At 32.2% G+C, this 21,345-nt stretch overlaps 2 protein-coding genes across 2 annotated transcripts in view; one reads left to right on the plus strand and one right to left on the minus strand.

Annotated features, from left to right (window-relative positions):
• Positions 1 to 361, minus strand: part of LOC118186856 (structural maintenance of chromosomes protein 4-like) — a 139,421-nt gene extending 139,060 nt beyond the window's left edge. The window contains exon 1 of the mRNA XM_085823565.1: positions 217 to 361. The gene's annotated coding sequence lies outside the window, so the exon portion shown is untranslated. The remainder of the gene's footprint in view (positions 1 to 216) is intronic.
• A 1,241-nt stretch (positions 362 to 1,602) lies between these two features.
• The window catches only part of LOC118186858 (8-oxo-dGDP phosphatase NUDT18-like), a 96,499-nt gene continuing 76,756 nt past the window's right edge, over positions 1,603 to 21,345 (plus strand). Inside the window, exon 1 of the mRNA XM_035357021.2 lies at positions 1,603 to 1,845. Within this exon, the coding sequence (XP_035212912.1) occupies positions 1,734 to 1,845 (112 nt within the window). The 5' untranslated portion in view covers positions 1,603 to 1,733. The remainder of the gene's footprint in view (positions 1,846 to 21,345) is intronic.

The following is a 21,345-nucleotide window of genomic DNA, read 5'->3' on the forward strand; positions in this document are numbered from 1 at the left end:
CATAATTATCAAAATTCGCTTCCTTTACAATAATATTTAACGTCTTGAAAAAATTAAAAGATATCAAATAAAGAAATTATAGACGTTATTCTTTTTAAATATGACATAATTAAAACCGTTAGAGGACATTTAAAGCATTTTCATCACCTATTGATTAACCATAAATGTTACCACATAAATTAATAATTAGATTAAATATTAAATAAACATACTCACTTAAAACTTCCTCGGAGACTTCTTATAAAATAAAGAGTCTAACTATTCGACAAACATCATAAACAAATGCAAAGAAATTTGGCGGGATAATGAAACGCAATGTTGCCAAATAAAAGTACCTAATTACTTTGAACGAGAATTTTTATTCTTTAATTTATTATTTTATTTTTGCTGTACCTCGATATTTTAATTCCCCTCAAGCTGTACGAAACATCCAGATTGAAAGAAAACAGCAGAAGGAAATTTTTAATTACAGTTACTGTTACTGAACTGAATTAACGTTTTTTATTATGATATATTATTTTATTTATTTATTAGCAAGATACTGTAGGAGTCAATTATAAAATTATTGACTCCGTACAGTATCTTGATTTCCATTCCTTTTCAGTCAATCAAGAGACTGTGCTTAACATTTTCATTTATTTTAAGCTGCTTAAAATCGTTGAACACTGGTTATTCGATCCAGTGGTTATAAATGCCACTAGGTTAGCAGGTAACATAGGAGTTTCCTTGATTTTTCTCATGTGTAACATTGATATAAACCAATGAACCAATTTCCCTGGGAAAGTCCTCAGAGAAGAAATTCTTCGCGCCTTAGGATCTTAGGCGGATAGCACTTGTGTACTTTGTCGTAGCCCAATATAACCCAGTCTCATCTAATCCATTCATTAGCAGTGTAAATAATAGCTAATTTGCGTTGATAAGCAAACAGCAAATGCACAGATATTTTTCAAATAAGTACTCCGATCTGCTACTACGCATAATTCCTCAGCAGGGCAAAAGTATCACGGAGTATGTCATCGGATGACAACCATACACGGACGGGTGGGATCCTTGGGAGTAACAACTTAACGTTAGCGTACGTTTCTTGGGACCAAAGTTCCGCTAGTGTAAACGGGCCTCCCTTTTTGGCGTCAAGGCTGTTCTCCGAAGAATATCCAAAGATGGTGCTGGGAATGGGACCTGGCCAACAGAGAAAGCTACATTAATGGTATTTCCATTTGCACCCAAAATCGCATTTGTTACCTAGGTATTGACACACTTTAGTTATCTGAAATACTGTTAACAAATAGTTAGTTTGCAAAACTGTTATTCGGCCGATATTTAAAAATGTTTCTTTCATTATAGCATTTAATATGTAAATCCAATCTTAAAAATTGCAGATTTTGGGCAATATATAAAGCATGTTAACCTTAAGAATTTTATTTATTGACAAAAACTTTAAGCATCCTTTAAGATAAATTTACGTTCTTTTTCTTTTTTTTTTTTTTTTAATTTTTAAATGTACTATTATTTTTGAAGGAAAATTACCTGCATTCCAAGCATACCAGTTTCAGTTTGAGAACATCTAAACTCGACATTGTATTGCTTTTGAAGTTTTGTTATTGAGTATCTATCTAGTTGTCAATGTGGTGTCGTCTTAAACGGATGTGTGCGTACCGGTAGAGCTTGAAAGTTTCTTAATTAACCTTTATATTTACAGAGTGAAAGTTTAGTGTAAATAGACGCATATTCAGATGGCAGATAGATTAGAAGCCGGAATTGAAAACATTTTATCTGGACTTGCTGTTGAAGATGAATCAACTACTGTTTTAGATTACACTCTTGCGGATCAGACCCAGGACTTAGGTAAAATCGGAACTCTCAAACTGTTTTGATATTCAGAATATCATTCTTATACTTTATATTTGAGTAATGAGTATGTAATTATTGCTAGTATAAACAGGCATTTATTCAATGTCATTTTTTGGATTTATTTTTTTAACATGCATATTTAATTCTTTGTGGTGATATTTGTATTCTGAATTTTTAAACTTTTTATGCAACTCCGTTTAGTTCTCTAAAACATTTGATGGTATTCATTAATTATTCGTATTGTTTAATTAATGACATTTTAGTATAATATTTGAAAATATTTTTTATGTATTTGATTTTTAATAGTATATAATTTTTAATATTTTATTAAAACAATTTAATTCAACAGAAAGTTCATATGTGATTTACTATAACCCATTCAGTCTGAATCTGCGAACAGTAAATATTTATATGTTATCAAAAAAAAGGGGGCCTTTTATGTAAAATAAATTTGTAAATTTTTCAGTTATACATTAATTTTTTTTTTTTTTCAAAAATAAAATCATCAATGGTATAATGAAAGTAATATTAAATGTTTTAGCTTCAGATATAAATATTTTTATAAAATTTTTTCCTTAATTAATTAAATATTTTAGATTGAAAAATCTGGCAGTTATATACAGTCAAAAGTCTTTAATCCGGACATCCGTAACCCGAAATGATCTGTAATCCGGACCTCAAAGCTACAAACTTTCTGCACATGTGTCAACACATAATGCGTTTGCGCATGCGCGTTTAATGTATAACGGGCGGTATAAGCTAAGCTAAAATTATCTAATTATCTATTTCAGTTAATGTTGCAGATTGCGTTGTTCCTTAATCTTCTAATTGGATCCGGCTTATTATTTTTTGTAGACTGTTAGAGCAATTTTATAAAAAGTAAGTTTGAACTTTCGATTATGTCAAAAAGTGTTTACGATTCTGGAGATGCCAAAGGATCTACAAAGCGAAAGCATGTTTAGATGCCCATAAAACAAAAAATGGATAAAGGTATATCCTTTATTTCTCTAACCATTCCCAAATCTGTTTATCAAATTCATGCTGCTCTCCGGGGGGGGGGGCGTTGCGGCACGCAATGAACTTACAGTTGATCTGACAGCACTATCCTTATCTTCAAGTCAGATGTTTTTATTTTAGGTTGATCTTTGGATTATGAAAACTTGGCGATTTTTTGGCTAAAATTTGGCGACCAACTCTGCTACAGCAACCTTCTTTTTTTTTTTCGCCGCCATTAAAGACATGTTTCTTTTCTTTTTATTTACTGAACACTTTTTCCAAGAATCTACTAGCCAAATTACACTTATGCTAGAAATTTTATGTAACAAAACTGCTTAATCATGACAAATATTAACTACAAAATTGTGAAAAAGTGCACAATCGCAAACTCCTTGCGCGTTTTTCAGAATAGCACATACACATAACCCATTTACACGTGGACTTATTTTTACTTAAAAAAACATCCCAGAAATGCAAAAAAATGGCATTGCGCACACTCTTCACTATATCCATATACACTGATTTTTTGTCATAAATTAGAAAAATTTCACGAAAATGTATGAAAATTTTGTGAATCTTTAAATCCGGTAAAAAGAACATATATGAAATTATCTCATCGCTAAAAAGTATATACCCTTTCCAAGGATGAACATTTCCACGTATAAAATAAATAAAATATCCAAAAACTTTTACCTCTAAATTATCTATTATATTATAAACGTCAGCAACGAATTTATACGCAAACATTAAAAATAGTTACAAATACTTAGTGTCAAATATTTAAATTATTTCCATACACGTTTACTTCAAATGAAACTAATACCAAATACCTACAAACATAAAATTCACAAAATAACTATCATTTAATTAAAATATAACTAAACCATGTACACGTCGACTTATTTTTACTTAAAAAAACATCCCAGAATTGCACAAAAATGGCATTGCGCACACTCTTCACTATATCCATGTACACTGCTTTTTTCTCATAAATTAGAAAAATTTCACGAAAATGCATGAAAATACTCAACGTATACTACTCAAACGTATTCCAAAATACTACAAACATATAACTCACAAAATCACGATCATTAAATTAAAATATAATTAAATTAAAAAACACTACTTAAAATATAAATAAGCACATACATTAAATTAATAAATATTAGATTACGATCCTAATTACTTTAAACTAAATCATTGCTAATAACAATTTTCCAATAATACCATATTAATATATTTACTCCTTACATTTAGAACAATGCATAAAAATAATATCCTCAAATGATTAAAAATACTAACTTACTTAATCTTCTTCAGAATCTTCATTACATGGCACGCACACTTCCCTACAGAAAGAGTTCCAATCGGCTACATTACTACTGCTAATTTCTAAATCCGAAATCCAGTAGTCAAGTGGCAGTCTATTCACCCAGTAATAACAAATTAATAAAATTTCACCCATACTCATACTCAAACTACTTTCAGCAAACCACGTACCCTTCCTTACACTCCATTTCACAAAATGTCCATTTTCACCAGATTTCTTGCACCGCCATTCAAACTTAACTGTAATATCCTTCCTTTCACACAATCTCAACTTATTATTATCAGATAAACGCATTAAAAATTTAGAATTCACTTTATATAGCGCCATGCAATCCGAAAATTAATCAACACACAATGAAGCTTTTCCAAATTAACCCCCTTTTCCGATTAAAGAACTTTAATTCGTCCATTAATGTCACGTTTCGCACAACACAGAATATAGCTAAATATGAAATTTCCAGATTTCCCCCCTTTTCCGATTAAACAACTGTAATTCGTCCATTAATGTCACATGACATATCTCATGATCTCTCATTTCCCTCACACAAAATAATGCGTAATCGGAACTGAATGCTTCTCACATTATTACCAAAGTCCTAGGTAGTAACCTTTATCACCTCCAAAATGTCGCCAAAATACCAGTTACCATATTCCAAAGATCAGCCTTATTTTATTAGGCTTAGAATTCCTTACTAAATGTAGTATTTCATCTCGGTGTACTCCGTCATTGATATGATATAAATCAAATTCCTCGTCATTATAAATATTAGGAATACACATCAAATAGTTTTCTGGTAGCAATTTTCTAATTTTGACTATGCGTAATGTATGCTTTACGCATGTGCGCATTGAAAGAAATGTTTAATAAAGTAAACAAATAAATATTTAGCTTTTTTTTTTTTTTTTTTTTGTAAATTTTGATACCCTTTAGATCATAATTGCTCTTTATTTGATAAATTAAGGTTTCATATTTTTAATTTTATAATTTCTGCATGCCATCTTACCAGATTTAAACTGATGATCTATAATCCGGAAAAACCGATAATCCGGAATCGTCGAAGTCCCAACGAGTCCGGATTAAAGACTTTTGACTGTAATTTATTTTTTTGGGTAAAGTGCAGAATCACTAACGTGACCGTTTATTTTTTGACTCAAAATGGGACATTGGTTTGTTTAGGTGAAATCATAGGTAGTCAATGAAAAAAACAACACTTTTTTAAAGTTATTTATTCAGAAAACGTTAGTTGGCTTAAAAGTTACGAATCACAAAATATAGGTAGCCAAAATGTTTAGTTATATTTATATTTATCAGAAGAACAAATTTGATTTAATATAGCTGGTGACGATTTGAAGTAAGAATAAAACTCTTGGCATGTTTTTTTTTATATTCACCTTAATTATCAACATCGCCTTTAGAACTGAAATTTGTAACTGGGTTTTCTCAGATGTCCACAATTTGTTCATAAAGAAAATATTCTTTCTACTGGAGCATTTGTAGCAGGCAAACATAAAATCTATTCAATTACAATAGAAAAGTTTTCACGCTGAAGATTGTTGGCGCAAAAGTGTTTGAATACTTCCACCCAACGGGTTTCCGAGGAAACATTTAAATTATTCCATTCCGTTATTTTTTGCGATGTAATGTAATTCGTCAAAACAATTTCGTCAAAAACTGAAGTATCTTTATTATAGTCAATATATTGCTTTTCAATTAATACATCCAGAGATTTTTGAATGCCTTCCCATGTGGAGACCTTTTTTAAATCTGCCCAATAAAATATCTCCATTTCTTTGGTAAGAAAGGAAGTCCACTGCTCCAGATATTCACGGCTTGTTTTATAAAATTTTGTAGCCGTCCTTTTCACAAATTCTTCATTGATATCAGTACCACTATCTTTCAATTTTAACATTAATTGATGGTCCATAAATGGAAGAAACTGATTGGTCTGTTTCTGAGTTAAATTGTCTTTTAATTGATTGATTTCTTTTGCAGCTTCAATTGCCGATATAGTCTGACCTTCAAGTTTTAAGACAGCTTGATAAAAACTTGCTGACTGAGCGTGTAAAAAATAAAACCACAATTCAGATGTGGGATCTTAAAAAAAGTTTTTTAGTAACGGGACATTTTTCAATACTCAGAAAGTTCCTTTTTAATGGCTGATACATTTTTAAAACCCTCTCCAAAGCAGACATAAGAGCAAGCCATCTGGTTTTGCTATAGCTGAGCATTTGTTGATATTCTGTTTCAGTTTCAGCATAAAACTCCATTAGAGCTTCAAGTCGAATCGTATAGATATAAAAAAATGAATATATCTTCACAATAACACTTTCGTAATCTACATGTAGCCTGTCAGCAGCAGATTTTTCTGTATTGTGAATTACATGAGCTCCACATATGATACCTGTTAATTCTTTTTTCAGTGATGATTGTAATTTTGTTAAGTTCCTCGCCTAACTGCACCTCCGAAATTGACGTTGGCATTGTCCCCGCAAAATGCTATGACGTTTGCTGTCAAATTATTATCTGTTAACACTTAGTTTAAATAATTGACAATGATGTCAGAAGTTTCACCAGGTTGGTCTTGGAAATCTAAAATTTTTACTTGCACACCTATGTAAAGTTGAAAAAAGCGCACTATAATGGGGTATATTTTCTTGTTATTATGGTTTGACGCGTCGTTTAGTATTGCAATACAATCGCACTTATCAAGGTCATCTTTTAATTCTTTCATTGCTGTAGGCATCAAAACATTTACTGCAATAGCTTCTGATTTCGAATGCGCACATGTAAATTTGGGATCAATTTCGATGCCCAATCATGAGAACGAAAACTGTGGTTTTCTTGTATCGTGTGCTAAGCCCAGATGCCTTCTGCTACGGCGATATCCAAATCCTTCAAAGTTGCCGCATCCGATTTCTTGAAAAAGTTTAACAATGACGAACCCGAAGTGGCGGTACGATCGGCATTTTTATGTTTGTCAGGCTTTAAACGCTGTTCAATATCGCCGCCACCACTGTGGGAAACACTAAATTCTGTATGACACTTTTCACATCTGACATCGGATGGAGTATTTATTTGCTTGATAAACGGATGTTTTTCTTGTAAGCTAACATTGAACAAACACTTGCATTTCGGCATTTTAACTTGTGATTCCGAAGCAAAAGAAATTTAAATTATTTACTACACGAGCATCAAATAAAAACAAAACAAATAGCGAGAAGTAGGCAAATGAAAAGTTTGCTAAACAATAGTCAATAAGTCAACAACAGCTATTGTTGCATCGACGACGACGTGGTCTCGCTTTCGCATCCGGTTGGTGCAGGTGGCTTGCAGGGCGGTGGCTGGCTGTCTGCTACTCAAACTTTTGTGCGGTTTCTGAAAATGAGACAATTTTGCATCCCACAGTCCATTTCGGGGACACAGGGACTCGTAATTGTAAAAAGGGACAGTCCAGTTCAAAACAGGACGTCTGGTCAGGTTAAGAATCACCCACTTATTTGGCACTTTTTACAAGAGTAAGAAGAATTGGAATTTTGTCAATTTTCTTTGACATTTTAAGTGAAAATAGGTCGATGTGTACATGGATACTGAGTATGTGCAAGTGCCAAGCAGTGGATGATTCTGCACTTCCCCATTTTTTTTAATGGAATTTTTCTTTGTAGCATTAAAATCATTGGTGGCTTGTAATCTGTTAAATATCAAGTACAAATAATGAAAGCTGATTAAAGGAGAATTTAAAACACATACAATAGTAGCTCTTAATAATACTATTATTGCACACATAAAATATTTTGCCAGTTTTAAAGTTTTTTATCCTTATATAATACCCATAGAGCAATTTCTGTATACTTTAAGTATATCAATTTTCTTCTTAAAATTAATAAACTATATACTTTTAAAAATATATCCTCAATAAGATAGGTTTTTTTTTTTTTTTTTTTTTAAGTTTTTAAGAATGATTAAGATCTTACTTAAAACTCATGTGTGAATAATTAAATTAATGAAATATCAAGTAAAAGGGACTTTTCGTTTTAATGAAAATCTTTGTAGAAATTTTTTCATAAAGTGTAAAATTAATAAATATATCATTGGGTGATCAAAACGAGCTGTGGTCGAGGAATTTGTCTTGCTTGAAAATGCAGCATGGAAGATGGGCCTAATCGTTAACAAAGACAAAATTTAACACGTTGACTGCCATGGCACTTTTTGGATTCTGGTCCGAGAAGCCAAATGTATTTAATCATATTATATTATTAAAAATATTAATTATGATTCGTAACAATCATTAAAAAGTTTTCAGAATTTTCTTTTTGTAGAAAAAAAAGAGTCCTACAAATTATCTCGTAGTCGGCTTCTGTTAAACAATGCTCTTTGCAGAAACCCACTACACGTTGATTTGTACAGACGTGCTTCAACTTGTTGCCTCGGTACAGCTAAAACAAGCGTTAAGTGAGTAAGTAACTCGTAGCGCCGACAAAGTGACAAGTCAAGAAACTACGAGATAACTCTTATTGGGTGTCCTGATAAAGTGCGCTAATACGAGTTATCTTATGTCGGGCAGACAAGGTATTAAGTTATGATTGCATCTAATAAAACTGTTGATGGTTGATATTTGGATTATGGTAACTTGGCGATTTTTGGGCGAAAATTTGGCAACCAACTCTGCTACAGCAAGCCTCTATTTTTATTTTTCGCCGCCATTTTGTCTTCACAAAGTAAAGACATGTTTCTTTTCTTTTTATTTACTCAACACTTTTTCCAACAATATACTAGCCGAATTACACTTATGCTAGAAATTTTATGTAACAAAACTGCTTAATCATGACAAATATTAACTGCAAAATTGGGAAAAAGTGCACAATCGCAAACACCTTGCGAGTTTTTCAGAATAGCACATACACATATACCATTTACACGTCGACTTATTTTTACTTAAAAAAAAATATCCCAGAATTGCACAAAAATGGCATTGCACACACTCTTAACTTTATCCATCTACACTGCTATTTTCTCGTAAATTACAAAAATTTGCACGAAAATGCAGGAAATTTTTGTGAATCTTTAAACTCGGTAAAAAGCACATATATGAAATTACCTGATCGCAAAAAAGTATATACCCTTTCCAAGGATGAACATTTCCACGTATAAAATAAATAAAATATCCAAAAATTTTTACCTCTAAATTATCTATTATATTATAAACGTCACCAACGAATTTATACCTCAAACATTAAAAATAGTTACAAATACTTAGTGTTTAAATTATTTCCATGCCATTTAATATTTAAATTATTTCCATACTCCTTTACTTCAACTGAAACGTATACCAAATTGCTACAAACATAAAATTCACAAAATAACTATCATTTAATTAAAATATAACTAAACCATGTACATGTCGACTTATTTTTACTTAAAAGAAATCCCAGAATTGCACAAAAATGGCATTGCGCACACTCTTCACTATATCCATGTACACTGCTTTTTTCTCATAAATTAGAAAAATTTCACGAAAATGCATGAAAATACTCAACGTATACTACTCAAACATATTCCAAAATACTACAAACATATAACTCACAAAATCACGATCATTAAATTAAAATATAATTAAATTAAAAAACACTACTTAAAATATAAATAAGCACATACATTAAATTAATAAATATTAGATTACAATCCTAATTACTTTAAACTAAATCATTGCTAATAACAATTTTCCAATAATACCATATTAATATATTTACTCCTTACATTTAGAACAATGCATAAAAATAATATCCTCAAATGATTAAAAATACTAACTTACCTAATCTTCTTCAGAATCTGCATTACGTGGCACGCACACTTCCCTACAGAAAGAGTTCCAATTACTACTACATTACTACTGCTAATTTCTAAATCCGAAATCCAGTAGTCAAGTGGCAGTCTATTCACCCAGTAATAACAAATTAATAAAATTTCACCCATACTCATACTCAAACTAGTACTTTCAGCAAACCACGTACCCTTCCTTACACTCCGTTTCACAAAATGTCCATTTTCACCAGATTTCTTGCACCGCCATTCAAACTTATCTGTAATATCCTTCCTTTCACACAATCTCATTTCATTCCCACATTTTGGACAATTATACTTATCCGCAATTAAAAATACACTCATACGCATTCAACCAATTCTTTTGAATTGTCAGATAAACGCATTAAAAATTTAGAATTCACTTTAGCACCATGCAATCCGAAAATTAATCAACACTATTTCACACAACACACAATGAAGCTTAATACAAAATAATATAGTACTACAAATATTTTTCCAAATTTTACCCCCCTTTTCCGATTAAAGAACTATAATTCGTCCATTAATGTCACATGACATATCTCATGATCTCTCATCTCCCTCACACAAAATAATGCGTAATTGGAACTGAGTACTTCTCACATTATTACCAAAGTCCTAGGTAGTAACCTTTATCGCCTCCAAAATGTCGCCAAACTACCTGTTACCATATTCCAAAGATCAGTCCTGTTGATTCATCCCCCTTGAAGATAAACAGTTATACCTATGAAACCGTTGAACAATTTAAATATCTGGGCACATTGATCACAAGTTGCTATGATATAAAAATTGAAATAAAAAACAGAATATTTGTGGCTAATAGATGTTATTATGGCCTTAAAAAGCAGTTTAAGTTCAAACTAATCAACATAAAAACTAAATTAAATTTATATAAAATTTAATAAGGCCTGTTGCCCATTACTGAAGTGAATGTTGGATACTTAACAGAGCAGAGATAGACCTGATATCAACTTTTGAAAGAAAAATCTTGAGATAGACTTTTGGATCGGTACAACAAAATGGCGTGTGGAGGATTTTCTATATTCATGAACTATATGAAAAATATAGGAAATATGGTAAAATTTATATTTTGAGGATCGTAAAGGCATCTCCCATCAGATGGCTGGGCCATGTGTTTAGATAGGATGATGCATTTCCACTTAAAAAGGTAACCTTTTCGAGATGTGAGGGAGTAAGCCGAGGAGGAAGGCCACCTGCTAGATGGATAGATGAGGCTGAGGAGGATTTAAGGTTAATTGGAATTGCGCTGAATGGTGTCAGGTTGAGGAAACTTGGAGAGACAGCCTTGAGCTATAACAGTTTGTAGAGCTTATGAAGAAGAAGCAGAAGGAAAATTAATATTGATATACATTAAATATAAATTAGATATAAATGCATCTATAGCTTTTATGTATAAATTAATGGAAAATCGTTACCTCTTTGATATTATATACATTATCATCATATTCAACTAATTGCAAATGAAAATCTGAAATTATTGTTTTTCTTTATGTATGCATGTTTCAAATGAATGAGATTAAAAAATACTGAGTCTTAATAATATTTTCTTCTTAAAATGCACATTAGCTTTTCATGAATGTTGGATTATTTTCAAAAGTGTGTAGATATTTGCATTTCACTTTTTATTGAAAAAAAGCTATCAGTACATGTCATTTTAAGAATAAGTAATAATTTTGTCACTTCCTACATTTAGTGATAGACAACTATTTTGTTTTGGATTGTTGAAATTGAGATTTTGGGAAAATGTACATTTATTTTTTTTCATTTTCCAAGTTGTAAAGATCATACTTAGTACATGTCATTGTATCGAGTTAATACTATCTGCAAATCCTAAAGATATTAGTAAATCGTTCCACAGCATCTTTTGCTTTTCATTTGATTACCTTTCAAACAATTTTATAATAGGATCATGTGCAATATTACAGATCAATAAAGTTCTATCTCTAAGCTAATAATGTTCAGCATTTTATGTTCTACTAAACATTTTTGCCTGTATACAATCAAATAGTATAAACATCTTTATATGTGGAACGTAGTATCATCCAGGGTAATTCTGGGTTAAAAAACCAGTGTGGTATCACTTAAGCATCTTTAGATATCCATATAAAATTTTTTGTTCGGTATAAATGCATATACAATATGAGCATGATGAAGAATTATCGAAGGATTGGCATAATTACTGATCAGTGGTCAGTATCCTTTTTGGTGCAAATAGAATATAGTTCTTATAAAATTATTTTTCTTTTTTAACCATTGATTGGAGGAAAAGGGTGTAAGCGGGCTAAATTTTGTAGATAAATGTGAATTTATTTGATTAAAAATTTTCAGTTGTAAGATTTACTTTCATATTCTACAAAATAACTATTCAAAGAATTTTTATGATATTTACAAGTAATATTTATTACTTTATCATGAATGGATTTTTAGAAATCTATTTGTCTGAAAAAGATATTAATTATAGTATTTGTATATTTTTCATTCAGTCTCGCTTAGAATTGTGGAAGCGTCTGTTTCTTTTCTCAAGTCATTTTAAACCAACTTCAATTTTGTGGTATTCCTAATGTGAAATAGGCCTTTATCATAGTACACAGCATAATAAATGTGCTTTTCTATTGCATTATGTATATTTTTTAGAAATATTTTGACATTTTGTAATGCAGTTATATTTTTACTTCATTATTCTGTTAAATGAAAGTTTTTTATAACATTTTTAATGTAGCTGTTGTTTTTCTTGAAACTGCTAAGTATTTTGATGGTAGGCAATCTATACCAATAATTCTTCCCCCTTTTGAATCTTATGCTTTGTCGCCTTCTCTTGTTCAGAATCTCCATTATTTGGAAACTTTGCTATTCTTAATTTTTTTTTTTTTTGAATGTTTGTTTTTTGCTAATGATAAAGCTGCCCCAAATACAAAAATTTTTCTACTTGCTATTACAAAGAACATTTTACCATTAATATCAGTGATGCTAATCTCATTACTAGCCTAGTTTTTCCCAGTTGCTTGGTTTTCTGTCTGTGATCTTCATACACGAATGGATAATATTTGCTTGCTTTTGTAGCAATTCAAAATGCAGTCCCACTTGCATGTGTTCAACATTATTATTTCCTTCCATATTAGTAAGATTTAAAAACTCTGTTTTGAGTTTTTAATATTTTGGAAATTTAAAAAACATTCTTTATTCAATGGATGAATATATACCAGCCAGATTAAGAAATCATTAAAATTTCAAATAAAAGAGCATGTATCTTACAGCAGAAAAGGAGAAATTAATGATGATTTTGGCAGAATTAAATTTAAATAATACTTAAACAGTGGGTTCTTAACTATTATTTAAATTTAATTCTGTCAAAATCATCAAAAACACTTCTTCAGTTAGTAAAATAGGTTTTCGACATATTTTATCAAAATGTATGAAATTTTCCTCAAAGTGGAAGCATTATCTTATAATATGGTGATCTTTACATTTCTGATTAGATGACCATATAGTCATTATTTTCTATTACCTTCCATTTACTTCGCATAGTCAAGTGATACAAAAAAGAATAATTTTTTCATTTAAAAGAAGAAGCACAGAGGTTTCTATTTATTGAAATTTCAAATTCAGATGCTTTTCTTTCTCACATTAACAAGTTTCTTTTTATTTGCCTTTTTTCATAATTGTATATGAGTAGCTTTGCAGGTAAATTTTGTGTGCTATGTCATGCTTTCTTATTTTTTGATTAGCACTAAATCAGGAGGTCCCGAATAGGTTGGTATCGGCTCCTGGTGGCATCAGTGATATTCAAGAGGTTGATAACTGATCAATGATTGATCATGAAGAACCCATTGATTATAAAAAAATGTTAATATATTAATAATTAACTGTTTATGGATGTAAAGCTACATCATGCAGTGAAAAAGAAATCATATGAATGTATGAAAAATACACAAACACTATTTATTGAATTAAAAAAAAAAGGGTACTTTTCCATTTTGCCGGCGCAGGCGATAAAGATGCCAGTAATGGTACAATAGATGCCAAACAGAATATCCTCATTGATAACCTTTTATGCCTATTTTCAAAATAAGTCGCAGCCATTTCTTATCAAATTTATTGTTTCTTTCAATACTGGCATACAATTACATAGAATTTTTACCAGATAATTCAATTTTATGTCCTAAGGCTATTTGTGGTAATTAAGTCAATTAGGATGCAATCACACCGCTCACCCGGAGGCGAAAATATAGAAAAGGCAAAGTCAAGGGTTAAATTCATCAATTCTAATAAGAATGCACTAGTGAAGTAAAGCACTGCGGTTTTACATAATTTCTGAGTAAGCTATTCGTACAAATTAAAATAATTCTTGCATTTTAAACTTATATGCCAAATTAAGATTTACCTTGAAATTAATGTAGATAATTACAGAGAGAATTAGATTTTTGTAGCGTAGTTTACGTGAGATGAGATCACTTGGGGTCAAGTGATATGAACCGGCGAATCAGGATGTTGAACCATGAAAGCATAGTAAATTCTTTAATTAATGTTTTTTTATAAATTTATTGTCTTTATTTATTGTCTTTTTACAAAATTTTAAACGATATTTAAGTGTTTATGCCTTCAAAATAAAAAATTCTTAGAACTAACATTCGTTAACATTTTTTATTTGTGTATATTGTATGTTGTCACCAATAAAATCTGCTTGGCGAGATTTGTTCCGGCAAAATCGAAAAGTACCAAAAAAAAAATTTTTTTTTCTTAAGCCTATAAATTTGTATGCAGAAACATGCACATACACACCAAAAAAGGAAGGAGAGAAGATGAAAAGAATGTAAAACTTTCCCAGAAGATATACTGTTACATTTAAACCAACTGCAAAATTTAAAGATGATTTGATTTTTCGCTTCCAAAACATTGAAAATTTGAATGTTCCAGTCTGAATTGCGATATTGTATTTGATCTTGATATTACGATGCAAGACTAGTTGATTGCATTAAAGGAAGATATTAAAGCACAAGTCTTACTCAAAACATATGTGTAGGCTGTATATTGGAATTTAAAAGTCATCAAAGAGAAATATCCTAAGATAACAGTTGTAGAGTCATTAGGTTTTTTTTGGAAGCCGGAGAGATGAAAAATTAACAACCGCCTTCACCAGGAATCGAACCACGGACCTCTGGAATACCGGCCCAGTGTGCTACAGTTACGCCACGAAGGCACACTAGGGAAGTGGGAGAAATACCTTATATACTTCTCTTTTTAAAGGGCGACTAGGGTTTTAAGGGACTTAGTCGCCAAATCCTGGGTGCAGAGAATCATCATCCACAACCCTTTTAGTTCGGGCGCCACTTGTAGAGTCATTAGGGTTTTTTTTTTTTTGGAAGCAGAAAATATGCAACCGCCTTCACTGGGAATCGAACCACGGACCTCTGGAATACCGGCCCAGCGTGCTACCATTACACCCCGAAGGCACGCTAGGGAAGTGGGAGAAATACCTTATATACTCCCCTTTTTAAAGGGTGACTGGAGTTTTAAGGGACCTAGTCGCCAAATCCTGGGTGCGGAGAATCATCATCCACAACCCTTTTAGTTCAGGTGCCACTTGTAGAGTCATTAGGTTTTTTTTTGAAGCAGAAAAGATGAAAAATATGCAACCGCCTTCGCTGGGAATCGAACCTTGGACCTCTGGAATACCGGCCCAGTGTGCTACCGTTAACACCACGAAGGCAGGCTAGGGAAGTGGGAGAAATACCTTATAAAGTTATTACCGAGCAATATCATTGGCTTGTCTTTCTTCTTACCCATGAAAGCAGACTTTAGCCAAGTAAGTAATTTACTATAGAAAACAACAGACATGTTGAATATTGTGACATGCGTACAGGTTATAATGGATTGAATGCGCACAAAACCCAGCACCGGTGATAACTTGATAAAATTTATTTTCCCAAAAGAAACACTTTACAGTTCTGGAAATTTCACAAAAGTACTCATACAGTTTTTTACAGCATGCCAGAGCACAATCAGTAGTTACCACTTCAAACTACTAAGAACGTTGAACAGGACGTGAAAGGGAATCTGGCACAGAAACCTCTCAACACTCTGAACTCGACTGTGATCTAAACAACTGAGAACTGATGCTCTCTTCCAGGTGAATTTGAAACCATAAGAAACAAGCATTGAGACGCCCTGTGAGTTCTCTCTCTCTCTCTTTTTTTTTTTTTTTTTTTTTTGTAAAAGAGACTATGCAGGGATCTCCCTCTCATAGCTGCGTTTTGGAATATAATTTGGAAATAGATGTCAAATCTTTATACACCACTTGGCCGGTTGGCTTAAGAAAGTACCTCTGCCCTCCTTAATGAATTAATGAATTTTTTGTTTTTAGACTCACCATCGCACCCTTGTTTGGTCAAGAGTTTGCGTTTGGTAGTTTGGGAGGGATTGAATCGGCTTTTCATCCAATTGGGAAGTTTTAACGATTTAACCGACAGCCTGAATTTAGAGATGGGATCTTTTGCTGATACTATATATTTGGTGTCAGTTTGGGATCTTATCTACTTATTTATTACTTACCTTTCACGGGAGTTACCATTTAAAACCTTTGATTTAAATGATCAAATGGCAGAAGAGCGGATTTGAGAGCATGCAGTAATACAAACTTGGTTAAATGATCCTGATAATTGAGAATAAACTTGTACTTGCTGTCAGGGCTACTTTGCGCGTCTACAAGATCTACCTGGCATCTCGAGTAACATTTTTTAAATGATATACAGGTTTAGAAACTAGGCCTATTTTAGGATTAGACAACTTGACCTGACATGGCTTGCATAAGCGAAGATATAATGTAATGACCTCTTTCGTGCCGTTTTTGTACTTAGTTTACAGCTCCTTTCCAATCCACGTGCAACATCCATGACCAATTTTCAAGTGAGTATCGTGTAGTATGTCGAATAATTCTTCTGCTTGCAAATAGTACAAAATAACACTGTCACTTTTTAATGGCACAATATGTCTTTCTTTGTCATTAACATCAAGAACATCATATTTTCTTAGACAATGATAATCAACACTTTCTTTATTCTACTTTGCTTTAGCCTGTTTAACGTCCTCTATAAAAGTGTGGTATTTCTGGCTCGCTATGAGGATCTCGCTATTACTTTCCCTTGCATCAATGTGTTCAAATTATCCGAACCTGATTTTCATATCAAATGTTAGTTCTGCATTTTCCTGTGTGCTAACCTCACTCAGCATATTATTCGCATCAGAAGTAGCCATGGGATAGCCTATGAAAGAACAATAGGAATCCTTGAAACTGAAATGCCTTTACTCGGTAAAAAGCCGAGTAAATTGTGTTAGCTTGCAGATTTAGAATGTTACTGCGCAGGACTTTGTGCTGTTGTAGACAGTAATCCTTAACCAGAGCATAATTACTGTCTGCTCCTTCCAGTAACAATACAACTGTCTTCACATCCGGCAACACATGCTATACATTCCCTAGCTATCACGTATCCTTTCAACTGAACACATTCACATATAGAAATTACAAATATGAGAAATAAATTCTTACAATGAAGTCGCTGTATCACTATAATAAAATCTAACGGCGGGACTTTCTCTGAAGCGTAGCACCCTCCTTTCTACCATGTGCACACCGTCACAGAAAAAACGACAGATGTGCCGCCTACCGAACAATCGTCCATTACCACATCGAGCTTTGGCCAAAGATTCCGGTCAGTGTAAAAATGGCCAGCCAAAGTAGAATATACAATATTAACTGCAAGATTATCGGACTATGGCCACAATTCTCGGCTAAAGTGCGAACTGACCAGTCGCTTCGGGAGATAGCTGAAATTCGAGCTTTGGCTGTAAATATGTAGAAATGTAGAATTCCTAACAATATATTTAAATTAGGTGATTTAAACAAATTTGTACCAAATTAAAAAAAAATTGCATTAAAACAATCACGCACAGCCGTCGAATTAAAGTCGAAATTTTATACAGTTACAAACTGCATTTCCCCCCCCTCACACACTTCTTGATATTTGTAAACTTCGAAGTTATGAAAATGTAAAAGTAATAAACATAAAAAAGTAATAAAACAACAATAGGAATCCTTGAAACTGAAATGCCTTTACTCGGTAAAAAGCCAAGTAAATTGTGTTAGCTTGCAGATTTAGAATGTTACTGCGCAGTACTTTGTGCTGTTGTAGACAGTAATCCTTAACCAGAGCATAATTACTGTCTGCTCCTTCCAGTAACAATACAACTGTCTTCACATCCGGCAACACATGCTATACATTCCCTAGCTATCACGTATCCTTTCAACTGAACGCATTCACATATAGAAATTACAAATATGACAAATAAATTCTTACAATGAAATTCGTAACAATATATTTAAATTAGGTGATTTAAACAAATTTGTACCAAATTAAAAAAAAATTGCATTAAAACAATCACGCACAGCCGTCGAATTAAAGTCGAAATTTTATACAGTTACAAACTGTATTTTTTCCCCCTTACACACTTCTTGATATTTGTAAAATTCGAAGTTATGAAAATATAAAAGTAATAAACATAAATCTAATAAATATTTTTTTCAAATCTTTTTTCTTAGTTTGTTATCTTTTCAGCCATTTATGTGCAATTATTTACATTATGTTTATGTTATATGCTATACATTATAAAGAAAAATGTGAGAGGGGTCAATGAAGAAAACCATTCTTTTAAAATGGGTTGATGAAAGGAAAGATTGGGAATCCGTGATTTAAATAAAAGATTAATCATTGTATGTAAAGTTCACCAAGATCTAATTCTCATTCTGCTATATTCCAAGAACTTCCCTGTTACTGTTTCTGTGACCAATAGAAAATCCTAAATCCAGACATCGAGCGTCCGGACCTCCGATTTTTTTTTTTTTTTTTCTTGTAGAAATTGTTTGCAGAAAAGGAGAATAGTAGTACTCTTTAGCATATGCTTAATGTTTCATTAAAGTGCAGCAGGTATTTTTTTCATAATAAAGCATGTAGAGGAATTCTTAATTTCACTTCGTCGCTAAGTAAAACACCATGTTGAAGAAACACAATAATTTATTAGTGTAAATCTGTATTTGATCAGTAATTTAGCTCTGTAGCTACCTTTTTGCTTGGCATACATTTGAAACCGAAATACTCTACCAATACACTTTCTGAATAACTTATATTCTTGGTGTTTACCTGCTGAATCATTTTTTGCTTCCATCACTATATGACTATCAACTTATAGCAACTTGAGAAATGACTCGCATGTTGACATTACGCTTCATTATGATTATAGACTTGAGCCTAGGTATTGGGTGTTTTGTTGAGGAGAAATATAACAAAAAATAGATTTATGTAAATAGGCCAAAAGAGTGCATTTACTGCTCCTTCAGTTAAATAAAGAATATCTGATTTACTGTTCAGGACTTCTTAATCGGGAGGAATTTCCCTTTAGGCAAAATTTCACACCTTCCGGGTGGCGTGCAGTTTTAACCTTTTATTTACCTTTTTAAGTATTTAGTTTCCGTTTATGAATATAAGAACAACTTTTATTTTATCAATATTTTCTATACATTTTTGTGTTAAAGCACATTAAAAATAATCTAAATCAATATATATGCATTTTTCAAGTTTTGGATTAGAGTAGGGGGATGACCTAGCAGTGATGAAAAGGGTGCATAGTGCAAAGATAAAATTTAGCAGAACAGCACGTCTCTGCTCAGCATGATACTACGGTAATAATGTACTGCGGACGTTAGCTAAGCTTTATGATGGTATGCGCAAATTTCAAGGTTTTCAGATATCCCAAACAAAAAGCGAATTTTTCAAATTAATAGAAATAATTAATGATAATTAAGGAAAAACTATGGATAAGGGGTAATGAATGATGATATAACAGAAATATTCCTTTGCGATGACAATGTGCCTATCAACTAACGGACGGCGAAATCTATAGTTCTAAATTCAGAAAATATTGGTACCGATAAAGGGAAGAACGTGACTGAGATGTTCTTTTCATGAGGACGAAAAACTTTTGACTGACAATTTAGTGGGAATTCTGAACGCTGACAATTACAAAACTTGAATACTGGAACTATGTAACTGAATAAGAAATTATATCTGTTTAGTGCGAAAAACGAAACAACTTTAAGCAGCTTATTTTGAAAGAAATGTTCAGTAAAGGAAGCAAATAAATATTGATTTTTTTCTCAGTTCTTTTAAGATCATAAATGTTTCGTTATATCACATTCAACTTTTTTTTTTTCCAGTCAGTGCTTACATATAAACTGTTGACAGGGATCACAGCAAGTGTACTTTTCTTTCCACGATTACCATAAAATAGTTAGCAACTGATGAAAGAACAAAATTCCCTTTAGCGTCATCTGTTTTAAGATTAGACAAGATCAGCAATATTTTCATGTTGATGATTGCCTACTGAGGGCGGAAACGCTAGGAGATGCTTGGATATTCAGCAAGGGTCTTTTACCTTTCTCGGAAAAGACTTCATCCTTCCATTTTGAGGTTCCATAAACGCGTTATGGATATTTAGTGCTACAGAATAATTAAAGATATTGAGACCATATAGTCATAGGAACAGAACAGAATTCTAGCTGCTCGTGTAGTTTCTCGTGAAGTCGTCTTTATATTTTATGAAAATGAGGCTTCTGACTGAAATCGAGAATATGCATTGGAAAAATATCTTTAGACGAATCTTTAAAGAGATTTATTACTGAGAGCATGGCAACCATTTCATGGTAAATCGATGTCACCGCAAAAAAAGTGAGTTGTTGTTTTCCTTTAAATTGAATTTTCAGGTACTTTCTGATTATCTGCACTCCCATCGAAAAATGGCGAAAAAGTATGCATGAGGCAAAGCAGTATGTCATCCAAATAGTTTTGTGGCAATCAACGATGTCCCCAAAAATCTTAATGTACGAGTAGCAACACAAGTACATGGATAACACATTGTTTGCTTTGGTCGTTGCGCAATGCCGAGTTATGCAATTCTTTCAATTTTTTAAACAAATCGCTGCGTACATAAAAAGAATAAAAGTATTTCTTTGTATACGTTAAAAAAAAAAGGATGTGTTTTATTACCTATGTGTCCTGCTTTTTCAATTTTATTGTTTGTTTGCTGTTGCATGAAATTCTTAATGCTGTTTCCATTTTAAAAATAGCTGTTACCTTTCGCGCATTAGCTTTCGAAAAATTAATTGCCAAAGAGTTCGCGATCTGGGGCGGATGGGCTAGTGGGAATTTAGGAAATTTCCTGAAGCGCTGGGCTTGTAGCCGTTCTTCGTTGCGATGGTTAAC

This window comes from Stegodyphus dumicola, chromosome 9 (genome assembly GCF_044657685.1).
Source record: "Stegodyphus dumicola isolate Sdum_Otavi_A_Nest chromosome 9, ASM4465768v1".
Classification (NCBI taxonomy): domain Eukaryota; kingdom Metazoa; phylum Arthropoda; class Arachnida; order Araneae; family Eresidae; genus Stegodyphus; species Stegodyphus dumicola.